The sequence below is a fragment of the Thermobia domestica genome, chromosome 11 (assembly GCF_964235325.1).
Source record: "Thermobia domestica chromosome 11, izTheDome1.hap1.1, whole genome shotgun sequence".
Taxonomy (NCBI): Eukaryota; Metazoa; Arthropoda; class Insecta; order Zygentoma; family Lepismatidae; genus Thermobia; species Thermobia domestica.
This window is the reverse complement of record NC_137464.1, coordinates 4,670,693-4,695,484: the sequence shown is the minus strand read 5'-3', so window position 1 is coordinate 4,695,484 and position 24,792 is coordinate 4,670,693. Positions and strand designations below refer to the sequence as shown.

Genomic DNA, 24,792 nt, shown 5'->3' with positions numbered 1-24,792 from the left:
GGATCGGCGCCGTATTTCCACACGATGGATTGATCAGCAAGGACTTGTGCCCACCTCGGTTTCCAGATCTATCCACATGTGAGTTTTACCTTGGGAGAAATATGAAACACAAAGTGTACGTAAACAGTTTCCTTGCAGCAATTGAAGGACAATAACATATGTATAGCGTTCAGCATTTCTCATGCAGAACTGCAATCTGTCGTAGGAAAAATGCTATCTTATACGTAAATACGTCTTCAAGTCCATGACGACTACATTCAATATATACTCTTTTATTATTTTTTCAAATGTGCTGTACATATTATATACCGATATATCGATCGGAACTTACACAACTTAAAGGTGTTCAGATCTTGTGTCAGGTCTCTTTTTCTCTTTGATTTACAAAGGGAAGAATTCCTATCTTTGGAATGGACTCGAATTTAATTCATTTTGCGTATGTCTTGCTTTGTGACACGTAATTTGAATATGAATAAACCAAATTTAATTTAAATAATAGCTATCAATATAATAAATGCATTGATATTTGTTAAATTGATGCATTTTGGCAAAGCACGGGTCATTTTACTATAGAGACTTGAAGCAAGGACCATTTAACTATATGAAATTCTCGTACAATACCACGCTCTTAGCTAGACTGACATGGTATACTATACTTCCTAGACGCTGTTTACTCCCGATCTGTCTCAACCCACTTGTTTACTTCATTGATCTGGAAGCACATGGAGTTAATACTGTACTGCGCACACCCTACGGTTCTACGGCTTTTGCTTATTGATGTGACGTGGCAACAGTCTAGTGAAATTCAAGGACATGAAATAATGAGCAGCCAATGACAAGCGCACTGTCTTCTGCTTTAGACGATAGTGCTACGTGGTTAGAGGACTGCTCATACAGAGACACGACTATAAATAGTGTACCGTGGTGGGAACATCAGTTAATAGCTCAGATTATGATTACTAAATGCTGAACTAAGGGATGTAAAATATGGGGATGAAAACTGGTGTCCTACACGGAACTTAATTGTAAAGGGTTAGTTTGAATATAAATAAAATCCAAATGTTTCATTTTTTATTTAAAAAAAGTGATTAGTTCGAAAGGTGAGGTGAAGAAAGAAAGGTTTAGATTATAAATTAAAGGAAGAGCACTAGCCTGAATGATCCTTGGTGACTGGTGTTGTCCTCATCGACTGAAATGGTGAACCTATGTTTCCGGTGTCTTCTCTCTGGAGGAAACTGGAGACATTGGAGCTAGCTGATGACTGGAACCTAATCCTGTCAAGCTGCTAGGGGCGTTGAATCAAATCTTCATGTTGCTTGGGCCATGAATGTAGTTCTTTATCTCTGTTCAATGAATTAGGTGTTTTGCCAAGGAGTTTCTGCGGCGATGAACCTTCAGAATGATATTCAAAACAACATGGAGCTAAATGTCTCCAATAAAATGGTATATTCTTCACTCGATGTAACCTCTATCGAATCTTTATGTTGAATACCCCCCGTGGTTTTGTTAAACAGAAAGCTATGAATTTTGCGATCAGTGAACTAGGAAACACCAGGCTAGGCGGAAAGGAATGCATTTCAGGAAGCAATGGAAACTAGTCTGGCATTTATTGGTATCTTTTGTAGTGAGGAAATACATGCTTATTTAAACTGTCTGTGAATGTATATTATGAATAAAAGTTTTGTCTCGATTGAATTGAGGATTACGATGTTTCTATTAAAATTTAGTTATAGAAAGAAAATTATCTAATTAAATAATAATGATCAATTGTTTAATATATTCAATATTTTTATTAGTATAGGTACAATTACTTGTTTAATATCCAAGAGTAAGATTTAAATACAGATCAGTTAAGTTGGACAAGTAGAAATAATTAATAACTGTAATACCAAAAATCTCTCCACTGTTTCTCCGACTGATTATAACTAACCCTACTCAACCAAATTCCAATCACATACTACGAAGAAACGGACGAAAATGTTACACTACAGCAAGCGCCACGCACAACCTTGAAACTTCATTTGCGCTTGATCAAATTTCCTGTAACAGTGTTCAAACTATGTTTTTTTTTTTTTTTTTTTTTTGTATTGCAATAGATGAGTCTTCCAGTGCTAATTTCCATATGAACCTATTTACAAATTATGACAGAAGTACACATGACTATGAGTTACTTCACAACAGCTAGATACAAAAGTTTGGAGTTAAGTATCAAATCTATATTTTAACTATAGTTGTAAATTCCTTTCTATTATTCGAATCTGCACGATGTGAGCTAGGAAAAGAGCAAAAACAATGAAATAACCATTGTACTATATCTGGCTACACTTCCTTAATCATTTTATATTTTGACGTATATTTAGGGATTAAGATTCATCGTTTATTCTCATCCATTTTTCTCATGAATTCTTATAGTAAAAATACTTTATTACTAAACATTTCTGTATAACAAAACTCAAGTAGTATGGACGACTGACACCTACGTCTGCATCTGAGGATATAAAGTTCTATTAAGCAACAAAGAAAAAGACTCATAGTTAATAATCTTGGGCCTGGATTTTTAACTTCTATAGCAACAATCAATAATAAGAAAGGGAAAGCCAAAATGGCCTCTAGTAGAACTATATTACGCGTAAGTGTTCTTTTACTTTACAAAACACGACTTTTAAAATATATGATGTAGTTTAAAAAAAAATGTAAGTATTTTTACCTTCTAAAACAAGAATATATATTAATATTGAATTCAGATTAAGGGTTGGGTTTACATTGCTTATCAATTTGGAATGAGTCCTACCTGATGAGTGAAGAACATTCATTTGGAAAATTAACAGGTAGTCTAATTTCAGTGCTCAACCTTAAAAATAAATATCATTGTTAGCGAAATGGCTGATACTGTTAAGATAATCATATTGTCAAATGATACAGCAGCATCATTTCAGGTTTTGCTTGTGGTGGGTGAAGACGATCCAACATAACTAGATTTACACGTTTTCCATTAGTATTTTGGGGCTGTGGTGGTTTAGTGGTGGAGCGTTCACCTCTGGTGCATGGAGTCCTTGGCCCGATTCCAGCTCGCAGCAAGTGAGCTTTGTGGTGGACAATCACCGCGTGTAGGGGTTTTCTCGGGGTTCTCCCGTTTCCTCCCACTTTCTTCATTCAACCATTTCATTCATTTCTTACCATCATTGTCTCCTTTAGCCTAGCCGGCATACGGTACCGGTACGTAAAACTTAAAGATTTCATTTTAGTATTTTCATTAGTATTTTGTTACATTATTGATTAAAATGTATACCTATCCCAAACTCAGACCCAAATAACGCCACTGAAGCAATATGCAGTGGTGAAATTGGAAATAAATTACTGCCGATATGCGAGTATTCAAGGTGTATAAAATAACATTGATAACAGATAGCCTCAGTTCGCGTTTAGCGTTCTGATTGGCTCCCTGTCCGTAACGTCATATGGAGGTATTGTAGGCGAAGATTTTCTCGTTTGCCTGGCTGTTGCATTTTGCGCTTCACTTGTAAAACTGGATTTAAAACAAAATATAGGGTGTGCAAGCAGAAACTCGGCTCTGAAGTTGGGTGCCTTCAACAACACTCTTGAACGCATCCAATTTTGCCGTTAGTGCGACTATATGTAGCTTAGGCATTGCTGGTTTTGTAACAAGGTTCAGTCTGACACAAGCTGTCATATCGTTTGTATCAAGTGTAGTAGAGATGGAGGTCGATAAGCAACATTTACGCCATTGCATTTTCTTCTGTTTTTAAATGAAAAAAAAATGCGGCACAAGCAATAGAATTAATTAATTTGACTTTGAGTGAACATTCTGTGAGTAGTCCAACAATAAAAAAAAGTAATTTGGAAGATTTCGTGGCGCAACGTTTAGTCCGGAGTACGATCCACATCCAGGTGCAATGAAAAAAATGAGGACGAAGAACTTCAAGTGTTATTGGATGAAAATCCACGTCAAACGCAAAACGAGCTTACTGAACAGTTAGGACTTACTCGCCAAACAATATAACTTAGATTGCATGCAATGGGAAAGATACAGAAGGAAGGCCAATGGGTTACATATGAACTGATGGAAGAAAACAATCACCGAAGAGTTAACATCTGCATGAATTTGCTGTCGCGGCACAAAAACAAAAAACTTTTTGCACAAAATGTCACGAGCGATGAAAAGTGGATTTTGTATGACAGTACTAAACGCCGAAAAGTGTGGGTTGATCCAGGCCAGCCATTAACATCAGCTGCAAAAAAAGGAATATTTATGCCAAGAAAGTGTTACTGTGTTTTTGGTGGGATTGCAAAGGTGATCATCATTTACTACGAGCTTCTGGAACCTGGTCAAACTGTGACAGCTAAACGTTACCAGACCAGATGATCAAATTAAATGGATACAAAGGACCATTTCGCGGCCAAAGAAGTCGGAAAGTGCTATTGATGATTGACAACGCTCTTCCACATACAGTAAAAGAAACCCAGGAACTCATCTTCGCCTTAGGCTAGGAAGTTCACCAGCATTCGGCGTATTCTGCAGACTTGACGCCGTCTGATTTCTATGTGCAAACTAAATTCCAATAATAATAATAATAATAATAATCACAAACTTCATGAAAAAACACATGAAAGTCGGGACATTTTAAAGGCTTTCCGGAGCCATGTCGGGACATGGGACATATTCTCCGAAATTGGGAAGGTGGTAATCTTATTCCTAGTTACGCCAACGTAAGTACCCACAAAATTATTATAAGTAATTCTCGTTTTACTATTGCAGATAACTCCGCGCTTAGCGCATTCACTGCGAATGTTTGGAAGCGGGGGACTAGAGAGCCCAATTTCTAAGTCTGCATGTCCTGGAAACAAAACATCTAATGCTAATATTGCTTCTGCTTTTTTGAAGTTGAAAGAAATCCCAGAAAAGTATCAGGTAAATATATAGAAAATATTGTTTTAATTATTTATTTACCAAATACGACTCGTATGGGTCCCACTGTTACCAATTGCATTTTATGATAATATCAAAGTTCCAATTCAAAAGTCGTAAATTCCTGCATTATCAATGGACTAAACTTTATCCTTATCACCAGAACAAGGATGTTATAAAATAGAGGATCTGCCCATATGTACGAGGGTCATTCAATAAGTAAAGAGACAAAGTATATATTTTTAACACTAATCATTTTTTTTTTATTCAGGGGTGTTAGCTGGCAACCTTGGGATATGCTCTGATCTGCTGTTTCATAATTTGATGTCAACATAACTTCAAAAATATCAATTCATCATGGCAAGTCCTCTAGAAGATTGCACCTTAGAAGAACAGCGCTCAGTCATTAGGTTTTTAGTCGCAGAAGGTGTAAAACCAAGTGAAATTTTTTCTCGAATGTTGAGACAGTACGGTAACAGTTGTATGAACCGTGCGAATGTGTACAAGTGGGTTGATCGGTTTAAAAGTGGCCGAACAAGGTGATGAACCCCGATGTGGACGTCCAGTGGAAGTTTCTGGTTCTTCGTTGGAATCGAGGATTGACGGACTTATTCGTGATAACAGAAGAATTACTGTTGAAATGATAGCTGAGGAAGTTCAAGGTAAGTGTTGGAACTGTTCACAATGTCATTAGGAACATTTTAAAGTACAGAGAAACGTGTGCCAGATGGGTTCCCAGACGGTGCAAAGGTGGCTTCGGGGTAAATCGAAAGATTTCTTCGCCAAGGGAATTAGGAAGCTGCAAGAAAGATGGGACAAATACATAACTGTAAAGGGTGATTATATTGAAAAATAGCCTTAGTTTTGAAAGATTGAAATAAATCTTTATTGAGCTATAGCAATTTGTTTCTTTACTTATTGAATGTCCCTCGTATCTTCATCTTATTAACTTAATGAAACCAAAAACAACCGAACATCGGCACGTGTGATTGGCTAGTGTCGTTTCCGCCATCGTCTGATTGGCTACTGTCGTTTCCGCCATTAATGTTGGCTCAAAACATTGCGATTTTATTGGGCAGAGTCGGGGGGTGTAGAAACTGTGACGTATGGCTTGAAGATTTTGTTGTATAGGCAGATCCTCATTTTTTTTTTTAACATCCTTGCACCAGAGTGTGTTTAGAAAGTCGTTAAATACATAAGAGGGATTATAAATGGTTCATTGGATTTGCAAAAACCATATTAAAAATTTTATGGTTCATTCATTTTATAGTAGACCCTACACGTGTTTTTATTAAAGTATCTGGGTAAATATATGTAATGCGATGATTGATATATGTAATTCACCTAAGCTTTTAGCTACTTTTTCAGCACAATAGGCCTATTTAATACATAATGCTGAAACAAAGCAAATTAAATAATTTCTTCTTGTAGCATTTAGAGGCATTACAAATCTCAATAGATAAGGAATCATCGTTTATTTATTAGTCTGATAGTTTAGCCCTTTCTGGTTCTTTGTCGAGTGGAACACGACATTTAATCTCATTCATTCCAATCTAATGTCGAGTCACGTTCGACATGCTTTTGCAATTTATTCCGTCCAATGTCGAGTATAGCTTAGCTCACGAATCTCTGCCGCGATTGACACTAACGAGGAATTAGAATCGCGGCAGAAATTCGTGAGCTAAGCTCTATTAGCTGCTTGATTTCTTTGTAACTGCATCCATTGGGCAATCTTTATTGATAGAATGTACAAGCCTTTGTTCTGGCGGAAGGCTCTTCCGGAAGGATTTCTGTACACGAGCCACCTCCTGCCGACAGGACGCACCTCCTCAATGGAAAAAATGTTTGTCCTTCCGGAAGGACGGAAACCTTTCAGCAGTACGCATTTTAAAATATCATGCTCTCTTACTTAAAAAATATGCTTTTATGGTACAGTGCGTCCCACTAGCTTTCGAACCCGAAAAAAACGTTATAATTTCCGAACAAATATACATAGGAAAATGAAATTCACAATACACGTACCTTGTTTCATGCTGAATACATGACCGTCACAGCAGGTGCTGAAAGTGTCCTCCCTGGACGTCAAGACATGTTTGTACACGGCGTTCCATATTGTAAAAAGTCCGATGTAGAGTCTCCGGTTTGATCTCATGAATCGCATTCTCAATGCTGTTTCGCAACTCATGCAGTGATCGTGAGTTGTTTCTGTAGACAACCTTTAAGAAAACTCCATAAGAAGAAATCAGGTGGTAACAAATCCGGGGATCTTGGCGGCCACAATCCTTTGGGATTATCCTGTCACCAAAAAAGGACTCGATTTCTGCCATGGCCACGTTGGAAGTATGGCATGTTGCTCCGTGTTGTTGGAAATAGCCGCGACGCAGTTCTTGATCGTCCAGCTGATTCACAAATTCACTGAAGATGTGTAAGTAAACTTGTGTGTTTATTGTATCTTCAAAGAAGATGGGTCCAATGATACGCTGTCGGGAAATTGCACACCAAACTCCCACCTTCAAGGGATGAAGTGGAATTACATGGTACAAATGCGGATTTTCGGCGGCCCACACCCGAGTATTCTGCAAGTTCACATAACCGGAGAGATGGAACCAAGCTTCATCTGTGAACCAAGTATAGTCTAAGATTTCTGGATTGTCATGCAACAAAGCTTGCAACCAACGACAATACATCACGCGCTTTTCCCAATCTGTAGTCTTCAATTCCTGGACGACTGTAACGTGATATGGAAACAGCTTGGCTCTTTTGGCGGCTCTTTGCACAGTTGACTTTGACATCCCTACCTCTTGTGATAATCGACGCAGGCTCTTTTTAGGGGACTTCAAAAGACGTTGCCGTACATTCTGTACTGTCTCCTCGGACATCCGTGGACGCGCGCCTCCCATGTCCCGTAAGCAACGTTCCTGTTGTTTCGAACTTGTTTACCAAATGATGTATTGATGATTTCGATGGTCCTTTACGGCATCCAAATTCACGGCAAAATTCACGTTGAACGGTCTGATACGATCCCGATATCCAATATTTTTTAACAATGAACACGTGTTTCTGTATGGTGTACAGAACCATCCTCGTGATGCAGCGACTCGAGTCACACTAACGCACGCGCACCACGCCAAGCAGCACTTCTCCTGGCGCCACCTATCGTCTTTGTTTTGACGTGTGCGCTTCTGTTCAACCGTTTCTCGTGTTTAGCATGAAACAAGGTACGTGTATTGTGAATTTCATTTTCTTATGTACATTTGTTCGGAAATTATAACGTTTTTTTCGGGTTCGAAAGCAGTGGGACGCACTGTATAAGAGGAACTGCCAGTAAATGGATCGAGTTTTACCTGAAAGATAGGTATCAGGTAGTTCAAATTACGAACGATAAAAATGACAAAATTCGTAAGTTTAGTAGTTATAAAGGTAAAATACTAACTGGTGTACCTCAAGGATCAGTGCTCGGTCCATTGCTCTTTCTTATATACATTAATGATTTGACAAAAGAAATGTTGCCTAATAAGTGTGTTTTATTTGCTGATGACACCAATGTTATTATTACAGGTAACTCACGACATGATATTGAATGTACTCTAAACACTGCATTTTCACGATTAAGTAACTGGTTAGGTAGCAATAAATTAGTTTTAAATAATGATAAAACATCCTGCTAATTTTTTTATCCTCTTCAAAAAAATATTTCTTACGTAATGGTTAATAACAAAAAAGTTGACTTTTCTATTTCAACTAAATTTCTTGGTGTCACCATAGTTCGAAACTAACTTGGAATGAGCATATTTCTCAACTCAACAAAAAATTAAGTAGTATTTGTTTCGGCCTCCGTAGACTAAGAAGTAATGTCACAACAGAAGCTTTAGTTTCAATGTACTATGCAAAATCCCATTCTTTAATAACTTACGGTATTATTTTGGGGGGTTATTCTACTGAAGGTATTAGCACGTTTCGCTTACAAAAGAAAGCACTAAGGGTTGTGTTTGGATTGTCACCAAAGTGTTCATGCAAACCCATCTTTCGAGGACAAAAAATATTACCATTACCTTGTGTGTATCTATAAAAAAATATCTTGTTTACCGTAAATAATAAACACATATTTATTGAAAACAGTAACGTCCATAAATACAATACTCGATACGTTAATAATTTGCATGCTATCTCCCAAAATTTCTCGTTTCTTCAAAAAAGCGTTTATATGAGGGTCACTACGAAAGTTTTGAGATACGCATTATTGTGGCACAGTATTTGAATTCCAACAATTCCGTTCGGTAGTGGTATCCAGAGCGAAGAAGCGAAGCAAGTTTCAACTCGCCTCGCTTATCGGCGTGGCCATATCGCCTTCACTTGTTTGTTCACGTGAGCAGTATTCGGCTGTCTAGAATGGAGCTCGAAAGGGAACATTTTCGGGCAATGATCATTTACGATTTCAAAAATGGTTTGAACGAGACACAAAGCCTTGACCGTTTGTAGGGGGCATTTGAGGACCTTGCTCCTTCCCGTGCTACAATTTTTCGGTGGTTTGGTAAATTCAGAAGAGGCCGGACATCGCTTAAAGATGAAGAGAGAGCTGGACGTCCGGCAACAGCTATGTCAGATGAAAACATTGCCGCTGTGGAACAAATGATTCGAGAAAATCCTCGAACAACTTTGAAGGACATTGAATCTACAGTGAACATTGGATCGCCAGCAGTAACAAAAATTCATGATCATCTTTGGCTCAGGAAGGTTTCATCTCGTTTGGTGCCTCACACTTTGACTGAACAACAGTAGCGCATGCGTGTGGAATGGTGTGAAGAAATGCTTGCAAGATTTGATGGAGGCAATTCTCGACGCGTCTCTGACATTGTTACTGGTGATGAGACTTGGATCTATCAACTTGACCCTGAAAATAAACGCCAGTCTACAGTTTGGATCTTTCCAGACAAAAATCCACCCACGAAAGTGAAGTGACCGCGAAGTGTGGGTAAGAAGATGGTCGCAACTTTCTTCTCCAAATCTGGCCATGTTGCAACTGTTCCACTTGAAGAAGAAAGGACTGTTACTGCTCAGTGGTACACCACTGTTTGCCTAACAAAAGTGTTCCAGAAGCTTCGGGAACGGCGTCCAAGAACTGGATTGCGTGGGATCCTGCTTCATCCTGACAACGCGTCCGCACACACGGCCAACATCACAATTAAGTTTTTAGAATCTACGGAGGTCAAACTTGACTCATCCGCCGTATAGCCCTGACCTGACACCGTGTGATTTTTTCTGTTCCCCAGGATCAAAGATGGCATGCGTGGGAAGAGATTTTGCAGCCCTGAAGAAGCTGTAGTGGCAACACTTGAAGAAAAAGACTGGCAACACTGCTGCCAAAAGTGGTTTTCGAGGATGCAAAAGTGTGTACAGTGTAATGGTGAATACTTTGAGAAAATGTAAGTGTTAAATTGATTTTAAGTATGTAAGTTATTTCACATCTTAACACTTTCGTAGTGACCCTCGTATTAACTGTACAAAAATTTTCAATAAGTTACCTGACTTTCTAAAGCAAAATAAATCATATTCTAGTTTTAAATCTGCTCTTCACAAGTTCTTAGTAGATAAGTGTTACTACTCAGTAAATGAGTTTTTGAAGATAATGCATAAATGTGTTTTGTTAATTATGTTATGAATGTGTAAGCTTATAAAAGTCATGGTTATGTATGTATTTCTTTTTTGGTAAGTTTTTATAGCATTTATATATATATATAATTATTTTGTAATTTTGACAAGTGTATGCGTACTCGAGAATACTCTCATTTGTATGCAAAACAGGCAAATAAATAAATATACAATAAACAATATAACAGTAGGTTTAGTGTTTCCCAGTTATCACCGAAATTCGCTCTACTCCACACATGATTGGTGTTTGGTGGATCAGATGAGGAGCGTAAACGTACAGACGATCACCTTTAGAAAACCTCTCGCCATTATTAAACTAACAGTCGTACGAATATGATTCTTTCTTGCGCTAAAACGAGAGTACATGCTCTTTCCACCAGGAGAACTTTGTCCTGCTGAACTTATAAAAAGTACTCTAATTAATAGATAAATATGGCAGCACTTTTAGGACGGTATGTCCTGCCGGAAGAACGTTGTATGTTCTAAGGTTGAACCATTATTTTCACTCCTGCTTTAATAGATGGCGTTAATGTGGTAGGTTTTAACCTTGAAAGTAAATTGTCATATACCCAACGCTGTAGTTTGGCAGATTAATTAAGGTCTGTTCAGACAAACTCGGGAAATATAAAATAACCGCAAAGTGTTAGGGCATATGCTTGTTTGTTATATACAGTAACACAAAATTAGAAGGTCTGTAGATCAGCAAAAAAATCTTGTTTTTTTCTGTTCTCTTGAAAAATCGGTAGATCTACAGATAAATCTGTTGACAACGTTAATAAGCTTCACAATGATGTAATACACGATGATCGAAATTTCTTGTTACTTTACCTCCTCCTAATGATGTAGGAAAACAATATATTTGGAGCTTCATATTTAGAACTAAATGTAATGCGTATTACCTGGTTTGTTATGGATTCTAAAATTGGATCTATTTTCTGAAGGTGCATACATGTTGTGACCAAACAAACATCAACCAACCATATCCATTTGTTTTCATTGGGATCCAATGATACCAATCCGTGGGAAAAATCCCATTTTGTGAGATTTTTTTGAATTTTTTTCCAAAAGGGATTCTGCGGGTTGCTGGTTTTAAATATTACTTTATTGTGAATCTTTAAATAAATCCAAAATTTTGCCGCCCCCTAAATTCTGCCGCCCTGTGCTCGAGCACAGAATAGTACTTACCTAAATATAGGCCTGAACACAGTGCAATATAGGATTATGTAAATTGGTACCGGTATCTATCATATGTTAATATCTTTTCCTTCTTATAACCAGGGATGAAATGGGTGAGTGTATAGCGTATATCCACCAAATATACAAGCCTATTGTAATTGTGTATTAAGCCCTGTAATAGGTGCAAATAAATAAATAAATAAATAAATATTTTTTATAGTTCATCATTTACGAAAGAACAAGCCAGGCCCGCAACCAGCCACAGAGGTTTGACGGGGCCATGAATATGTTAGGAGGAGGGCAAGAATTATCTTACAAATATCTAAACTGTGTTTTTTGAATTAATAATAGAAATTTGTATTGAGGCCTGAGGGCACGAAAAGTTTAGGGGGGCAGGCCCCGTAGCCCCCTCTAGTTGCGGGCCTGGAACAAGCTTATACGGAGTGGACATATACTATAGTTTTGAAAAGTTCCAGCGTATTCTTACCAAAAATTGTAGCATTGCCTTATATTATACTATTGCAGACGACTCCGCGCTTAGCGCATTCACTGCGAATGTTTGGAAGCGGAGGACCAGAGTGCCCACCTTGTAAATGTCCTGACGACAAACCACCTACTACTACTAACATTGCTCCTGGTTATTTCAAGTTGAAAGAGATCCAAGAAAAGTATCAGGTACGTAAGAAAATATTGTTTTATTTATTTATTTACCAAATAGCTCTCTTGTAGCAAGACCACCCACAGATTTCATGGGTCCTACTGGTTTCCAACTGTATTTTATGAATATACCAAAGTGACAATTCTAAAGCTCTAAATTCCTGTATTATCAATGGACTAAACTTTATTTTGTCATCAAAGGGTGTCTCGTTAAACCTAGTTTAACTTTATGTAAACTAATCTGTAGGAAAAATGATGGTGATTTCGTCACTATCGGTAATTTGAAGAAAATCAGAATTGAATGAAAACCTTAGAAGAATTTTTTCTTGCCACCCTTCCCGGGTTTGCCATCCTCCACCTAAATGATAATAAAAAGTAAAATGTTGTAATGGACCAAAATTCTTCAAGTAATTGTTACAATTGCAAATTTCTTCAATATCTATATAGTCTCCCTGTGAACATTAACGAGAAATGGCGAAATTATTATAACCAAAAGACTATGGACGAATACTGAACAATTTTAATATTTGGTCTAGGAATTAATTCGTGCGGGTGGACAAGAGATGGCGCAACGAACGGAGCGTCCCACAGTTCCGTGTATCCACACATGTGTTGCAAACCCCTGTCATCGCGTATCGTTCGTAGTATAGGGCAGTGGATTAAAGCGTCAACAACACCAGTTTGTAGTTAAGTGAACATGGCGCAATTTGTGCCTGATAAAGTGTTTTTGCGGGGTGTCCTGCTGCATTACTTTAACATGCAGAAAAGTGCGACTGAAAGTCATCGTATTTTGGTGGAAGTGTATGGTGACCATGCTCTAGCTGAGCGAACGTGTCAGAAGTGGTTTGCACGGTTTAGAAGTGGTGATTTCGGCTTGGCAGACCAAGAGCGAGCTGGACAGCCAAAAAAATTTCAAGACGAAGAATTGACAGCATTGCTCGAGCAGGATTCGTGTCAAACGCAGGAACAACTTGCAGCAGCATTAGGCGTTGATCAAACAACAGTCTCCAAACGCTTGAAAGCCATGAGAATGATTCAAAAGATGTCACATTGGGTTCCACATGAATTGAAAGACAGAGACGTTGAAAGACGAAAAACCATTTGCAAATTGCTGCTTCAACGACAGAGCAGAAAGGGGTTTCTGCATCGAATTATTACGGGTGATGAGAAGTGGATCCATTACGAGAACCCTAAACGAAAAAAGGCCTGGGTGAAACCAGGTGAACCAGGTCCATCACAACCAAAACGAGATATTCACTGTGCAAAGGTTATGCTGTGCATATGGTGGGATATGAAAGGTGTGGTGTACTATGAGCTGCTGCAACCGGGTGAAACTATGAATGGAGAACGTTATCGACGACAATTAATGCGTTTGAAGCAAGCTCTGGCCAGAACACGACCAGAATGGGAGAACAGACATGATAAACTTATTGTTCAAGATGATAACGCTCGCCCACATGTCGCAAAACCGGTCCAAACCTATTTAGAAAATGTCGGATGGGAAGTTTTACCCCACCCGCCGTATTCACCAGACGTTGCTCCTTCGGACTACTACTTGTTCGATTGCATGAACAACGATTTGATTGGACAGCGGTTTACTTCTTCAGAAGATATCGAAACATGGGTCTCTGACTGGATCGCTTCCAAGGATGAGGACTTCTTTCGCCACGGAATCCGTACATTGCCTGACAGATGGGCGAAAGTGGTGGCTAGCGATGGACAATATTTTTCTTAAGGTATTTATGTATTTTGTGTTTGTACTACAGCTTCAATGTGTGCGTACCAACCGCACGAATTAATTCCTAGACCAAATAATTAATAGCATTTTTTATTAAAGCACAAAACACAACTAACTACTAAGATATATACTTAAGATATATTTGGACAAGTACAATTGAAACATACAAGTCGAAAGAGAATAAAACCCATGAGCTTCAAGTCTAACATTAACACAGGTTTGATTTTGACAAAAAGGTGTGCTCTTATGCTTCATTAAAAGCATATTTACATAGTATTTTCAACTGATACGATTATGGTAATTGGCTTAGTTTCTCGTTTTCTTTGTTACTGAAAAATTAATGTTATTAATACTTAATGTTATTGTTATAATACTTAATTTGTTAATGTTATTAATAAATTTTTTGGCTTTCAATTTTTCAAAATCTCTTATTATTGCATCCGTGTCTATTTTATTGAGTATTTCATTTCCTATGTTCAAAGTTAGTACATTTAATCGTTCTTGAGATATAGGGAATCACAAATAATTCTTTATTAATTTTAGCTGAACTTGTTTAATACACAACAAATTAGAAACGTGTGTGCCTTAATCGATATTTATCTTTGATCCAGTGGCGGAACTTCAAAATCAGCCCCCCCCCCCACAAAAAATATCCTTTCAGGACTCCTTAGGCCCAAAAAACAAATGTCTTTTCATGTCACTTTCCAATAACAAATCAGTCCTCTCATGTCTCTTTCCAATATACATTCGAAATCAGGCAATGAATAGCATAATGTAATCACAAGCAGTGGCGCACCGAGGATTTCTTTTAGGGGTTCGAAAATTTTTCAGAGTAGCCTACAAAATGCAAATAATTTTGTGTCCCCTGAAATTGTGCTGTTTCTTAAAAGTTATCACTTTCGAAATTTTATCCAGAAGTCCTAAGAAACTTTTTAGGGCCTTCATTTTCCTCCCATTTTCTTTCAAGTTTCGTAGCTTTCCTTTTCGATAAAATGCTTCATTTGTTTTTTTTTATTGTCGGCCATTATTATTACATGAAAACAAAGTACTATTGAAAAGTGAAAACACTTCATCATTATAAATTTAAAAATGCAAACGACTGAAGATAGAAACGGAAATATTGACGAGTGACAAATGGATTATTAGACATTAGCAAAGTGAGTATTAAGCAGTGTGCAGCAATTGTGAGCCAGTGATATTATGAACTTAAGTGAAAATTTCCTTCAGAAATGATCAAAAGTTCCATTTGTACCGCCCGTTTTTTCTTAGTATTCGCTTCCCCTCCCTGGACCAAGAGACAACATAAGCCTAGAGCCTTTCTATTTGGACTATGCCCCTCCTGGCACTGCTGACAATATGTGATTTCCCGTACCTTCCTCAAAAGAGGAGGGACAAGTTGCTGCGACCGAGATCTTTCAATTGTTGGATGCGGAAGCATTGCCACAATGAATTATTTCACAGGATTTACTGTGTTCTGTCTTGTTAGCCATTCTAAGTAGCCTACGATCTTCACTCGTCAAGACCAAAAGACTGAATGACAAATTGGCAACACAGCTGAGGTCATTTACTTATTTTCGCTACGCAAAGGGAGCGATTCCTCCGTCAGAGGACGGCGGGGATGTGGCCGAAGTATAGTTCGCATAGTTTCCGAGGGCACAGTTGGAATAGACAGGCTCTAGTCGCTTGAACTTCGTTAAAGTGCACTTCATTTACGCTGACCTTTCTCAACTCTTAACTGTGGTCATTAAACAGCAACAATATGCGGGGATACTGCACAATGTGGAGCAGCCTTGAAAACATTTCTTTCTACTCTGATAATACCACCCAATCCGTAAGCAATACGAGCAGTTGACTTCCTTTTGTTTGTTGATCCATTCCTAGTTCCTCCATATTTGGCAATTATATTTTCTAGCAAGGTCTCGGAAGGGTTGTTGGGAGAGGAATGAAGACCCTGTTACATTAGTATTTTGTGCATATGATCGGATTGTGGAAAGAATGACGCTGTCTTTAGTCGTGCTACCGTAGTACTTAATATAACATCTATTGGAAAGCTAAATTTCTCTATATTTTATCTCATATTCGTAAAATCTTCCATTTTATTAAATCTCCCTGCACCGCAGGAAAATTTCCTCAAACTTGCATCACTTTTGAGTGTGACATTGGTGTTAACTGATGTAGGAGTCCTTTTCAATTTTATAGGACTGTTTTACAGCCAACCACGCAAAGATTCGACTTTATTGTCCTTTTGATGTATTTTATCTGTATCTCAGTTTGTACAATATTTATTTGAAGCTATTTTTCAAAAAGTCTCATAACATATTCTCTAATAAATATCTATATTTAAACACAAAAGTCCTTTTCCAGTTGGCGCCCTCTTCACTCGGCGCCTCCTCCAAACATGTATTTAGCAGGATTCAAGATCAGGCCCTGGGTGTACGATTACCATATGCGGTTTCTTCGCAGGAGATCTGGGTTCAATCCCTAGTGAGATCTTAGTTCACTATTATCAACCAGAAACAAAAAGATCAAGCATGGAATGGCGCTATAGCTCGTTACCGAAACCCAAAAAATTCCGCACTCAACCATGAGCGGGAAAAAGTCGTGCTCACACTCTTTTGGGATGCAAAAGGAGTCATTTTGGAACATTACATGGAGAAGGGAGCAAAGGCAACCAGTTCTTCTTATTCATATCTGCTCAGAAACCAACTTCGCGCGGCAATTCGGAGTGAATGACGAGCACTCTGACTTCAGGTGTATTGTTATAGCGTGACAACGCTCGACCGTATACTGCCCGTTTGACATTTAGGCCTATCCAGGTTTCGAAATTTGAATATTTCCCACATCCACCTTATTAACCAGCTCTCACCCCTAGTGACTTTTATGTGTTTGGACCGCTCAAAGAAACGTTGGGAGGCAAGCATTTCAGAAGTGATGAAGAGGTGAAGAAGAGGTATGTTAAAAAAAAAAATTAGAATATTTACAGCACTTTTAAGATCTTCATTTCAACCACCCTTTTAGATGGGATATCGTATTAAACTGAAGCTCCACTTCTCGTATAGCCACGGCGATGAAAATCAATTAAATTCCAATCGCATCAACCATTTTGATATGTAAATTTATGTTCTCTTTAGTTGCTTGAGTTCGAGTTTAGCGTCCCTTTCAGTAGCAAGGTTACATGAGACGTGGTCCTACAGCTTGACGTAGATTCCGAACCACATGAACTCCCGATAACTCTCCAGCTCTGAAGATTATTTTCGATAGTGTAAACCGCAACAGGAAGAATTTCATTTTGGGATTTAAACTCAAAAGTCACTACCTAAGGTGCCGGACGTACACGGGGGAAATATCCCCTCTAAGGAAAACCCTATGAAGAAAAACTGCATTACTAATTATGTCCACAAGAAGCGAATTCGACTGGTCTGTTACTTAATCATACACTCCTGTAATCCACACAGATGAGGAAATGTATATTCTTCTGCAACCATTCACGTGAAAGATGCTGCTTTTTTTTTTTTTTAATAGAGAAATTGTGCCTATATAATTATAGGAGGTGTGTTCAAAAGGAAACCGAACTCTCGAAATAACGCGCCAACCGATAGAGGGAGCGCGCTGCGGCTACTGAGCGCACCTAGCGACAGGTTTAGACAACAAATTGCCATTTGCCTCGTTTCACTATAACAGTTAGTTGCCAAGCTACAGCCGCTGAAGGGAGCACGTGCACAAGCTGTTCATTGGATTAGTGATAACAGTGAAAATGAAAGAGTTTGAACAACATATTATGTCTGTGAAATTTTGCTACAAAACTTGGCAAAACATTTTAATTGCTTTTCATTTCATCCAGGATCACTTAGTCAAAAAAAAAGCATGAGTCGGTCAAAGATCAAAGTGATGTTGGTTATATTGTTTAACTGGTTTTCAATTCTTCGTCATGAATTTGTATCATGTGGTCAGATGGTAAACAAACAGTTGTACCGGGACATTTTAGCACCGTCGAGGGATGTTGTGTGCAGCAAGAGGACTGAATTATAGGAAAACCAGACCTGAATGGTGCACCATGCCAATGCGCCTAGTCATGCTTTCGCTTCTCATCCGCAGTTATCTGGCAAAACGTCAGACTCTCACCCTATTCTCCGGATTTAGCCTCAGCAGACTTTTTCCTGTGTCCCAAACTTAAAATCACTTTGAAAGAACGTCGTTTCCAAATAATAGAGGAGTTTCAGAACAATGCGACACGAGACCTGTGCACCATTTCAGAAAATGCGTTTGGGAACGGTGAGTTGCCAGTAAAGGGGACTGCTTTGAGAGGGACAGTGCGTAAAATATTGTGAAATAAGTAATACAGATTTTATAGCAAAAGTTCGGTTTCTTTTTGAACACATCTTGAATCTTTCGGACGGGAATTTTGAATCTCCGTTTTTCGTCTTTCTTTGTCAGGCCAGTATCTACATTCATATCACTGTATACGTATTTAGAAATAATATCCTAAGATTAAAGACGATATTACAAAACCCAGGAAGAGATGAACATCAAATTGTAGACCAAGACCCATAACCGTGCGTTCGCATATTCAGGGTTATCTTACCTCCAACGGTACTTCCCGGTGCGAACTATTTGTAATCTCGATATGTAAATACAAAGTACTGGATACAGTTCGAAAATGAAATCCCAGCAAAATGTTCTTTCCTACAGAGAACTATCGTTTGACCCTAACAGTACAAGATGTGCTAGGCATGTGCCATTTAGGTGCCCCAGCTACTTTTTAGGTACCCGACACTTGGCACATGTGATATTCATGTGCTAAGTATGTACTTCAGCTACTTACAGTTTTAAATACTTGTTACACTTAATTGATATTTGCAACTATGTACTACAAATACAGCATTTATATACCTGGCTGTTTCGCACTCTAATAGTCATTTGTTTTTATGTCGTCACTTGGGACATTTATCTGTCATGTTCTAGGTACGTCCTTTAGGTACATATTGTTTCAGATACCCTAACACAGTGGCGGCGTAAGGACGGGGCGAGCGGGGCCCCGCCCCGGGCCTCACTTTGTGGTGCCCCCTGGGTGGTAGGTAAAAAATAATTACTAAATAACCTTGTTAGCATGAGTCGTACAAAAAGAAAGAAAAAAGAGTTTTAAGTATCGTATATGATCACTGAAGAGAAACTGAATTTTAAAGTGAATGGGGCTAATTGTAGGACAAAATTCTAATCTAATGAAACTCACATAGAGTAAACTCAGACAGGTGAGAAACCATCAATAAACTTAACTATATGAGAAATTGCATAGGAGAAACACCAAGGGCGAAAACCGAACAAGAAAATTCTAGAAAACAGAGAGTTTATATTTAGAAATCGCATCGGTTGTATTATTATTCGCAATTTTTTTCATTATCAGCTTATTGTTACATTTTGTACATAAATTTGTCTCTAAATGTATTATTAGGACCATTACTTTCACTATTCCATCAAATCGCAGTACTCGTTTAAACTAGGATAGAATAGGTGTAGGATAAATTCTGGATTCTTTGTTGCTACGTTTTGTTTGTTCTTAAGATTGTTATTTCTGTCATGGGTTGTAGTTTCCGTTACACTTGAATCCTTAATCCTTTTTTCTATCGTGTCCTTTGTTTAAAAATGAATACAATAATAGCCCTGATCCTTTTTTTTTACCAGTCTGAAGGCGGTTGTGAGCATTAAAAAATAGACAGGAATGCTGAATGTCATTCTTATTTATTTAATATATCCCAGATAAATGTTGTTTAAACAGACACACCAATGGGAAAGGGGGAGGAGTAAACAGAAATAATGATTATGCAAATGAATGTCAAAAATAGCAGTGTGTAAATCATGATTGTTCGAGAAAGGGCCCCGATCTACTTCACTGGCCCCGGGCCCCAGTTTGCCTTACGCCGCCACTGCCCTAACAGCACAATATGTGCTAGGCATTCGCCATTTAGGTGTTCTAAATTCATCTCCCACATTTGATGCATTTGTTGCTTCTTTTTCTAAGCGATTGTCTACTAGAAGCAATAAACACATCAACTTTATTAGATGATAACTGTTGCCGATCATTTGAAAGTGAATATGGAAGAACCATGAAATAAAGTAAATAGACACTCGTCAATTTGTTATAAAATTAGATGGCGAGCAGATTTTATCTGATCCCAAACGGTTATAGTCGAATATATGCTGTTAAAGGAGCACTGATTTGCATAATGCAAAAGACCTTAATAATGTATCCCTCTACAAACGACGTTCTCTTTATCATCTCTGTGGCCAAGTCGGAAGAGCATGCGGCTAGTAACACAAAAGTTGGTGGTGCGTGCCCACACTAGGTTATCCCTGCATTTTTTATTTATTTTATTTATTTATTTATTTTTTTTGTTTAAAGTGTTGTTTAGACTCACCTTAATGCAAACACATTACGCATATAGGCGATTTAACATATTTTGGGGGAGTAATTTTGTGGTTCATTGACGCTTGCAGCATGGGGAACATACCTAGAACATACTAGGCACATTCCCCAGGTACATGTCAGGCATGTGCCTAGGGGCGGACATAAGACTGTGACTATTACTTGCCATCCATATGATTTCTTTCTCAGAAGTATATGAGGCACATACTGGACACATTCCCATGTACCTGAGGGAACATGATAGACACGTGCCTGCTATGTAATTGTGCTGTTAGGGGACTAGGCCGCACTGAAATGTTCTTTTTAACTGTTGCAGGTGAATGACGGACAACCAATCTACATGAAAGGATACAAGGATAAGCTTTTCTACCAAACAACATGGGCACTCACTTGGCTTGGTCTCTTAATGTGTCTTCACTTCTACTATGTGTCTGCTAAGCCCAAATGAAATTAACAGTCAAAGGTATAGTTTTCTTTAGTATTGGCTCCCGGCGTAGTTTCACTCAAGGTGTATATATGTGGTACTTTATTTCTCGGTAACTATCAGCTAGATCTGAACGAAATTTGGTGGACATGTAGCCAGTTCTCTAAGAAAGAAAGATTGCTCTATTTAGTGGCCGAGTTCGGCCAGGCAACAAACACTGTCAGTGCCGTGCCATCGGGGAAGCGAGCGGGGCGACGGCTCCGGGTGCTGAAGTGAGGGGAGCACAAAATTCGGGAGGAAAAAAGAAAAGAGAAGGAAAGAAAAAGAGAGAAAAATACTTGGAATATTACTAGTATGTAGTTAAATCCTCTTCCTGTTTTAGGAAGTGGTCCTATGATGTTACCCATGTTAGGAAAATGCATGTGTACATATAAAAAATGTAAAAAAAAAAAAAGTACTCAATATCAAGGAAAAGCAGGATTTATTTTTGAAAATTTCCTTACACTTCGCGTCAACCATGGTGGCGCTTCGCAGCTAGTCTGTTGACCTCACTCATATGTGCGGGTCGCCGTCGTATACTCTCGGCCCGGGCGTTGATTTTCTACGGCATACCACTGCATTTTGTCCCTTAGCTTTAACACTGGGAGCTTCTGAATTCGGTCCACCGACTGTGTTCCTCCTCTTGCTGCTTTTCAGTACACAATTTCCATGTTGATTGCAGTACGTAGCTTTAGATTCTTTTTTTTAAATAGTCGTTGTGTATTGTGTTTTGTGATCCAAATTTATGATGCCCATAACAAACTGTTCAGAATTGGAATGTTCGGAATTAGAAAGCGATGTACTGCATCAAATTAGTAAATTGCAGGAAAATAAATCAACGAACTACGAAATACCGACAAAAATAATAAAACTATGTAAAGAGTCATTAACACTCCATCTAACGTATTTATTTAATCAATGCTTAATAAATGATGTATTTCCTGATGCTCTTAAAATAGCTCAAGTAAGACCAATATACAAGAAGGGAGATTTTACATCCATCGAAAATTACATACCAATTTCACTGCTACCTACTTTCAGTAAAATATTTGAACATCTAATAAAGAGCAGAATATTGGATTTTCTCATACGCCAGAATATTATAACGAATGAGCAACACAGTTTCGTGTCCAACCAAGGCACCCAAACCGCTATCTATAGCTTTAATAGACCATATACTAAAAGGAATAAACGAAAATTTTTTTAGTACTCTGTAATTTTTGCAATATGAGTAAGGCGTTTGATATAATAAACCGTGAGATTTTTCTTTAAAAAAATAAAACCTAGAACACTACGGAATACGTGGGAACTGTCTCAAATATTCAAATCTTATTTACAAAATAGGAAGCAATCAGTCGAAATTATAAGAAATACGGGTGATACTCAAATAAAATATAAATAGACTTATCGAGAAATAAAATATGGAGTGCCACAAGGCTCGGTTCTAGATCCACTTCTGTTTCTACTATATATACATGATCTATCTAGCAATATAGATACCAAAATTATACTTTATGCTGACGATACTTCAGTTATTAACAAAGGAAAAATACAAAAGCTCTTCTTAATAATGATGATGACATAATAAAAAACATTCACTTTTGGTTTTGGTTTTAAACAACACGAAAACCAATCTATACTTTTCCACTCAGGACATGCTAAAAATATCAAATCTACAATAAATCTACAGAACCCATCCATATAGCTAGTTAACGAAACAAAATTTTTGGGCATAATAATAGATGAGCACTTCAGATGGAATAGTCATATCGAAGCAACTATACATAAACTAAATTCGAGGCTATATGCTCTAAGAGTGCTAAAAGACATATTAGCTTTAAAAGGCTTAATACAACTCCACTATGAGCCCATATACCCTATCATAATGTATGGCATTCTATTTTGGGGTAACGCAAATAAAAGCAAATCTATATTTATTAAACAAAAACAAGGTACTGCAAAGTTACATTACACAACAAGCTCCAAATTGTACTTCAAAAAGTTAATGATATTAACAGTTCTATCTATTTACATATATGAAGCAACCGTTTTCAGTCTAATGCAAAATAAAGATGAGACGAAATATCATCATTACAATACTAGAGATCAAAACAAAAAGTCTTAATTTACTAGATTATCACTGGTACGACAGGGCCCCAGACATATGGCAAATAAAATATGCAATGCTTTGCTCGGTCTATAAAAACGCAGAAAAACTTAATTTTATTAATTTTAACAAAACTTAAAAGAATTTTATAGTGTAAAAGAATACCTAGAAATATGTGTAACAATGTAAATTATTTTACCTATATGTATAATCATCATGTAAATAATTTATGTTTTTTATATATAATATTACACAAATATCATGTACATGTGAACTGAACCCACCAAACCCCATGTATTGGTCAGATGAAGTAAATAAATGAAATGAAATTACCCCTGCCGTTTTCCCTATCTAATGTGTGTTCAAACATTTGAATTTAACGAATTTCGGACTTTCCGTGTAATGACTGAAATTTTCCTTTTCTTTTTGCCTATGCAACAGAAATCCGTTATATATAGCATCTCAAAATAAAAAGAAATTGGTAATATCGCATGTACAAACATGTCCCCAGAAGCCTAGTTGTATTTGCAACTTCTTTTATGCGTATAGTCTAGTTGAACCTTCCAATATTTTTTGCACTGAGAATTGTTTTACTAAGAATTTACTGAAAACCGGCGACTCTCCAGTTTCGAAATCTTCTAGTTGTGATTGTGCTCACCTAGGTATCAGTCGAGGTAATATTGCTCCAAATATTAAGAGGAAAAAATGCAATACAAGAAAAGTAAAAGGGAGTTAAAAGTGGTGTATCAAAATGCATTGCGTACTAAATAAATAGACTGGAACTAGAGTTGTCACGTTTTGGTAAGCCTAAAATGGGATACAGTTACCAAACATGTGTGGAAGCTACTCAGCTTCAGATTTGAACATGGAATAATTTATTATTAATAATAAAAAGAAATACATAGACTGTATTCTTAAATTAAATTATAGTGAAAATTTAAACCAAAACCACAAGAAATAGAAAACTCGTAGCGTGAGCTTGTTGGCGGAACAAAAGTTATGAATCAGTGCGAACAAAGGCGGTAGGTTGAACAAAAGTTATGAACCAGTGCAAACACAGAATAACGTTGAGGGTTGGTTGAACACAAGTTATGAACCAGTACAAAGAATAATGTTGGCATTAGGTTGAACAGAAGTTATGAACCGCTACAAACAAACGAAGAATAAGGTTGCGGGTTGGTTGAACAGAAGTTATGAACCGGTACAAACAAAGAATAACGTTGGCGATTGATTGAACTGAAGTTATGAACCGGTACAAACAAAGAACATTGGTGGTTGGTTGAACAGAAGTTATGAACCGCTATAAACAAAGAATAACGTTGGCTGTGATTTCACTGTTGCCAACACAAAAATTTTCAGCGATAGAACTATATCAATAATTATAGATTCACATCGTGGAACGAAATTTACAAATGTCACTAAAAATTTCTACTGTATATTTTGTAGTTGGTGTCCCGCCATATTATGTGTCCCTCTTAGGCACAATTAGAAACGCTCACAATTTTCTTTAAAATTCGGGATGTCACGACTAATTTCAAACGGGGGTAACCCTAGCTGGAATCTATTTCAAGATAGAACACTCAGGCAGCAAAAACCATGTTTGGTCAGCAAAATCCATATGGTGCCTTCCATTTATATTCAGGCAGAACATGTA

At 37.6% G+C, this 24,792-nt stretch overlaps 1 protein-coding gene across 1 annotated transcript in view; it reads left to right on the top strand.

Moving 5' to 3' along the window:
• The first annotated feature begins 2,529 nt into the window (after nt 1-2,529).
• The window catches only part of LOC145663841 (uncharacterized), a 41,988-nt gene continuing 19,725 nt past the window's right edge, over nt 2,530-24,792 (top strand). Inside the window, exons 1-4 of the mRNA XM_081729952.1 lie at nt 2,530-2,629; nt 4,778-4,930; nt 12,278-12,427; nt 20,885-21,031. Of these exons, the coding sequence (XP_081586078.1) occupies nt 2,603-2,629; nt 4,778-4,930; nt 12,278-12,427; nt 20,885-21,016 (462 nt within the window). The 5' untranslated portion in view covers nt 2,530-2,602 and the 3' untranslated portion in view covers nt 21,017-21,031. The remainder of the gene's footprint in view (nt 2,630-4,777; nt 4,931-12,277; nt 12,428-20,884; nt 21,032-24,792) is intronic.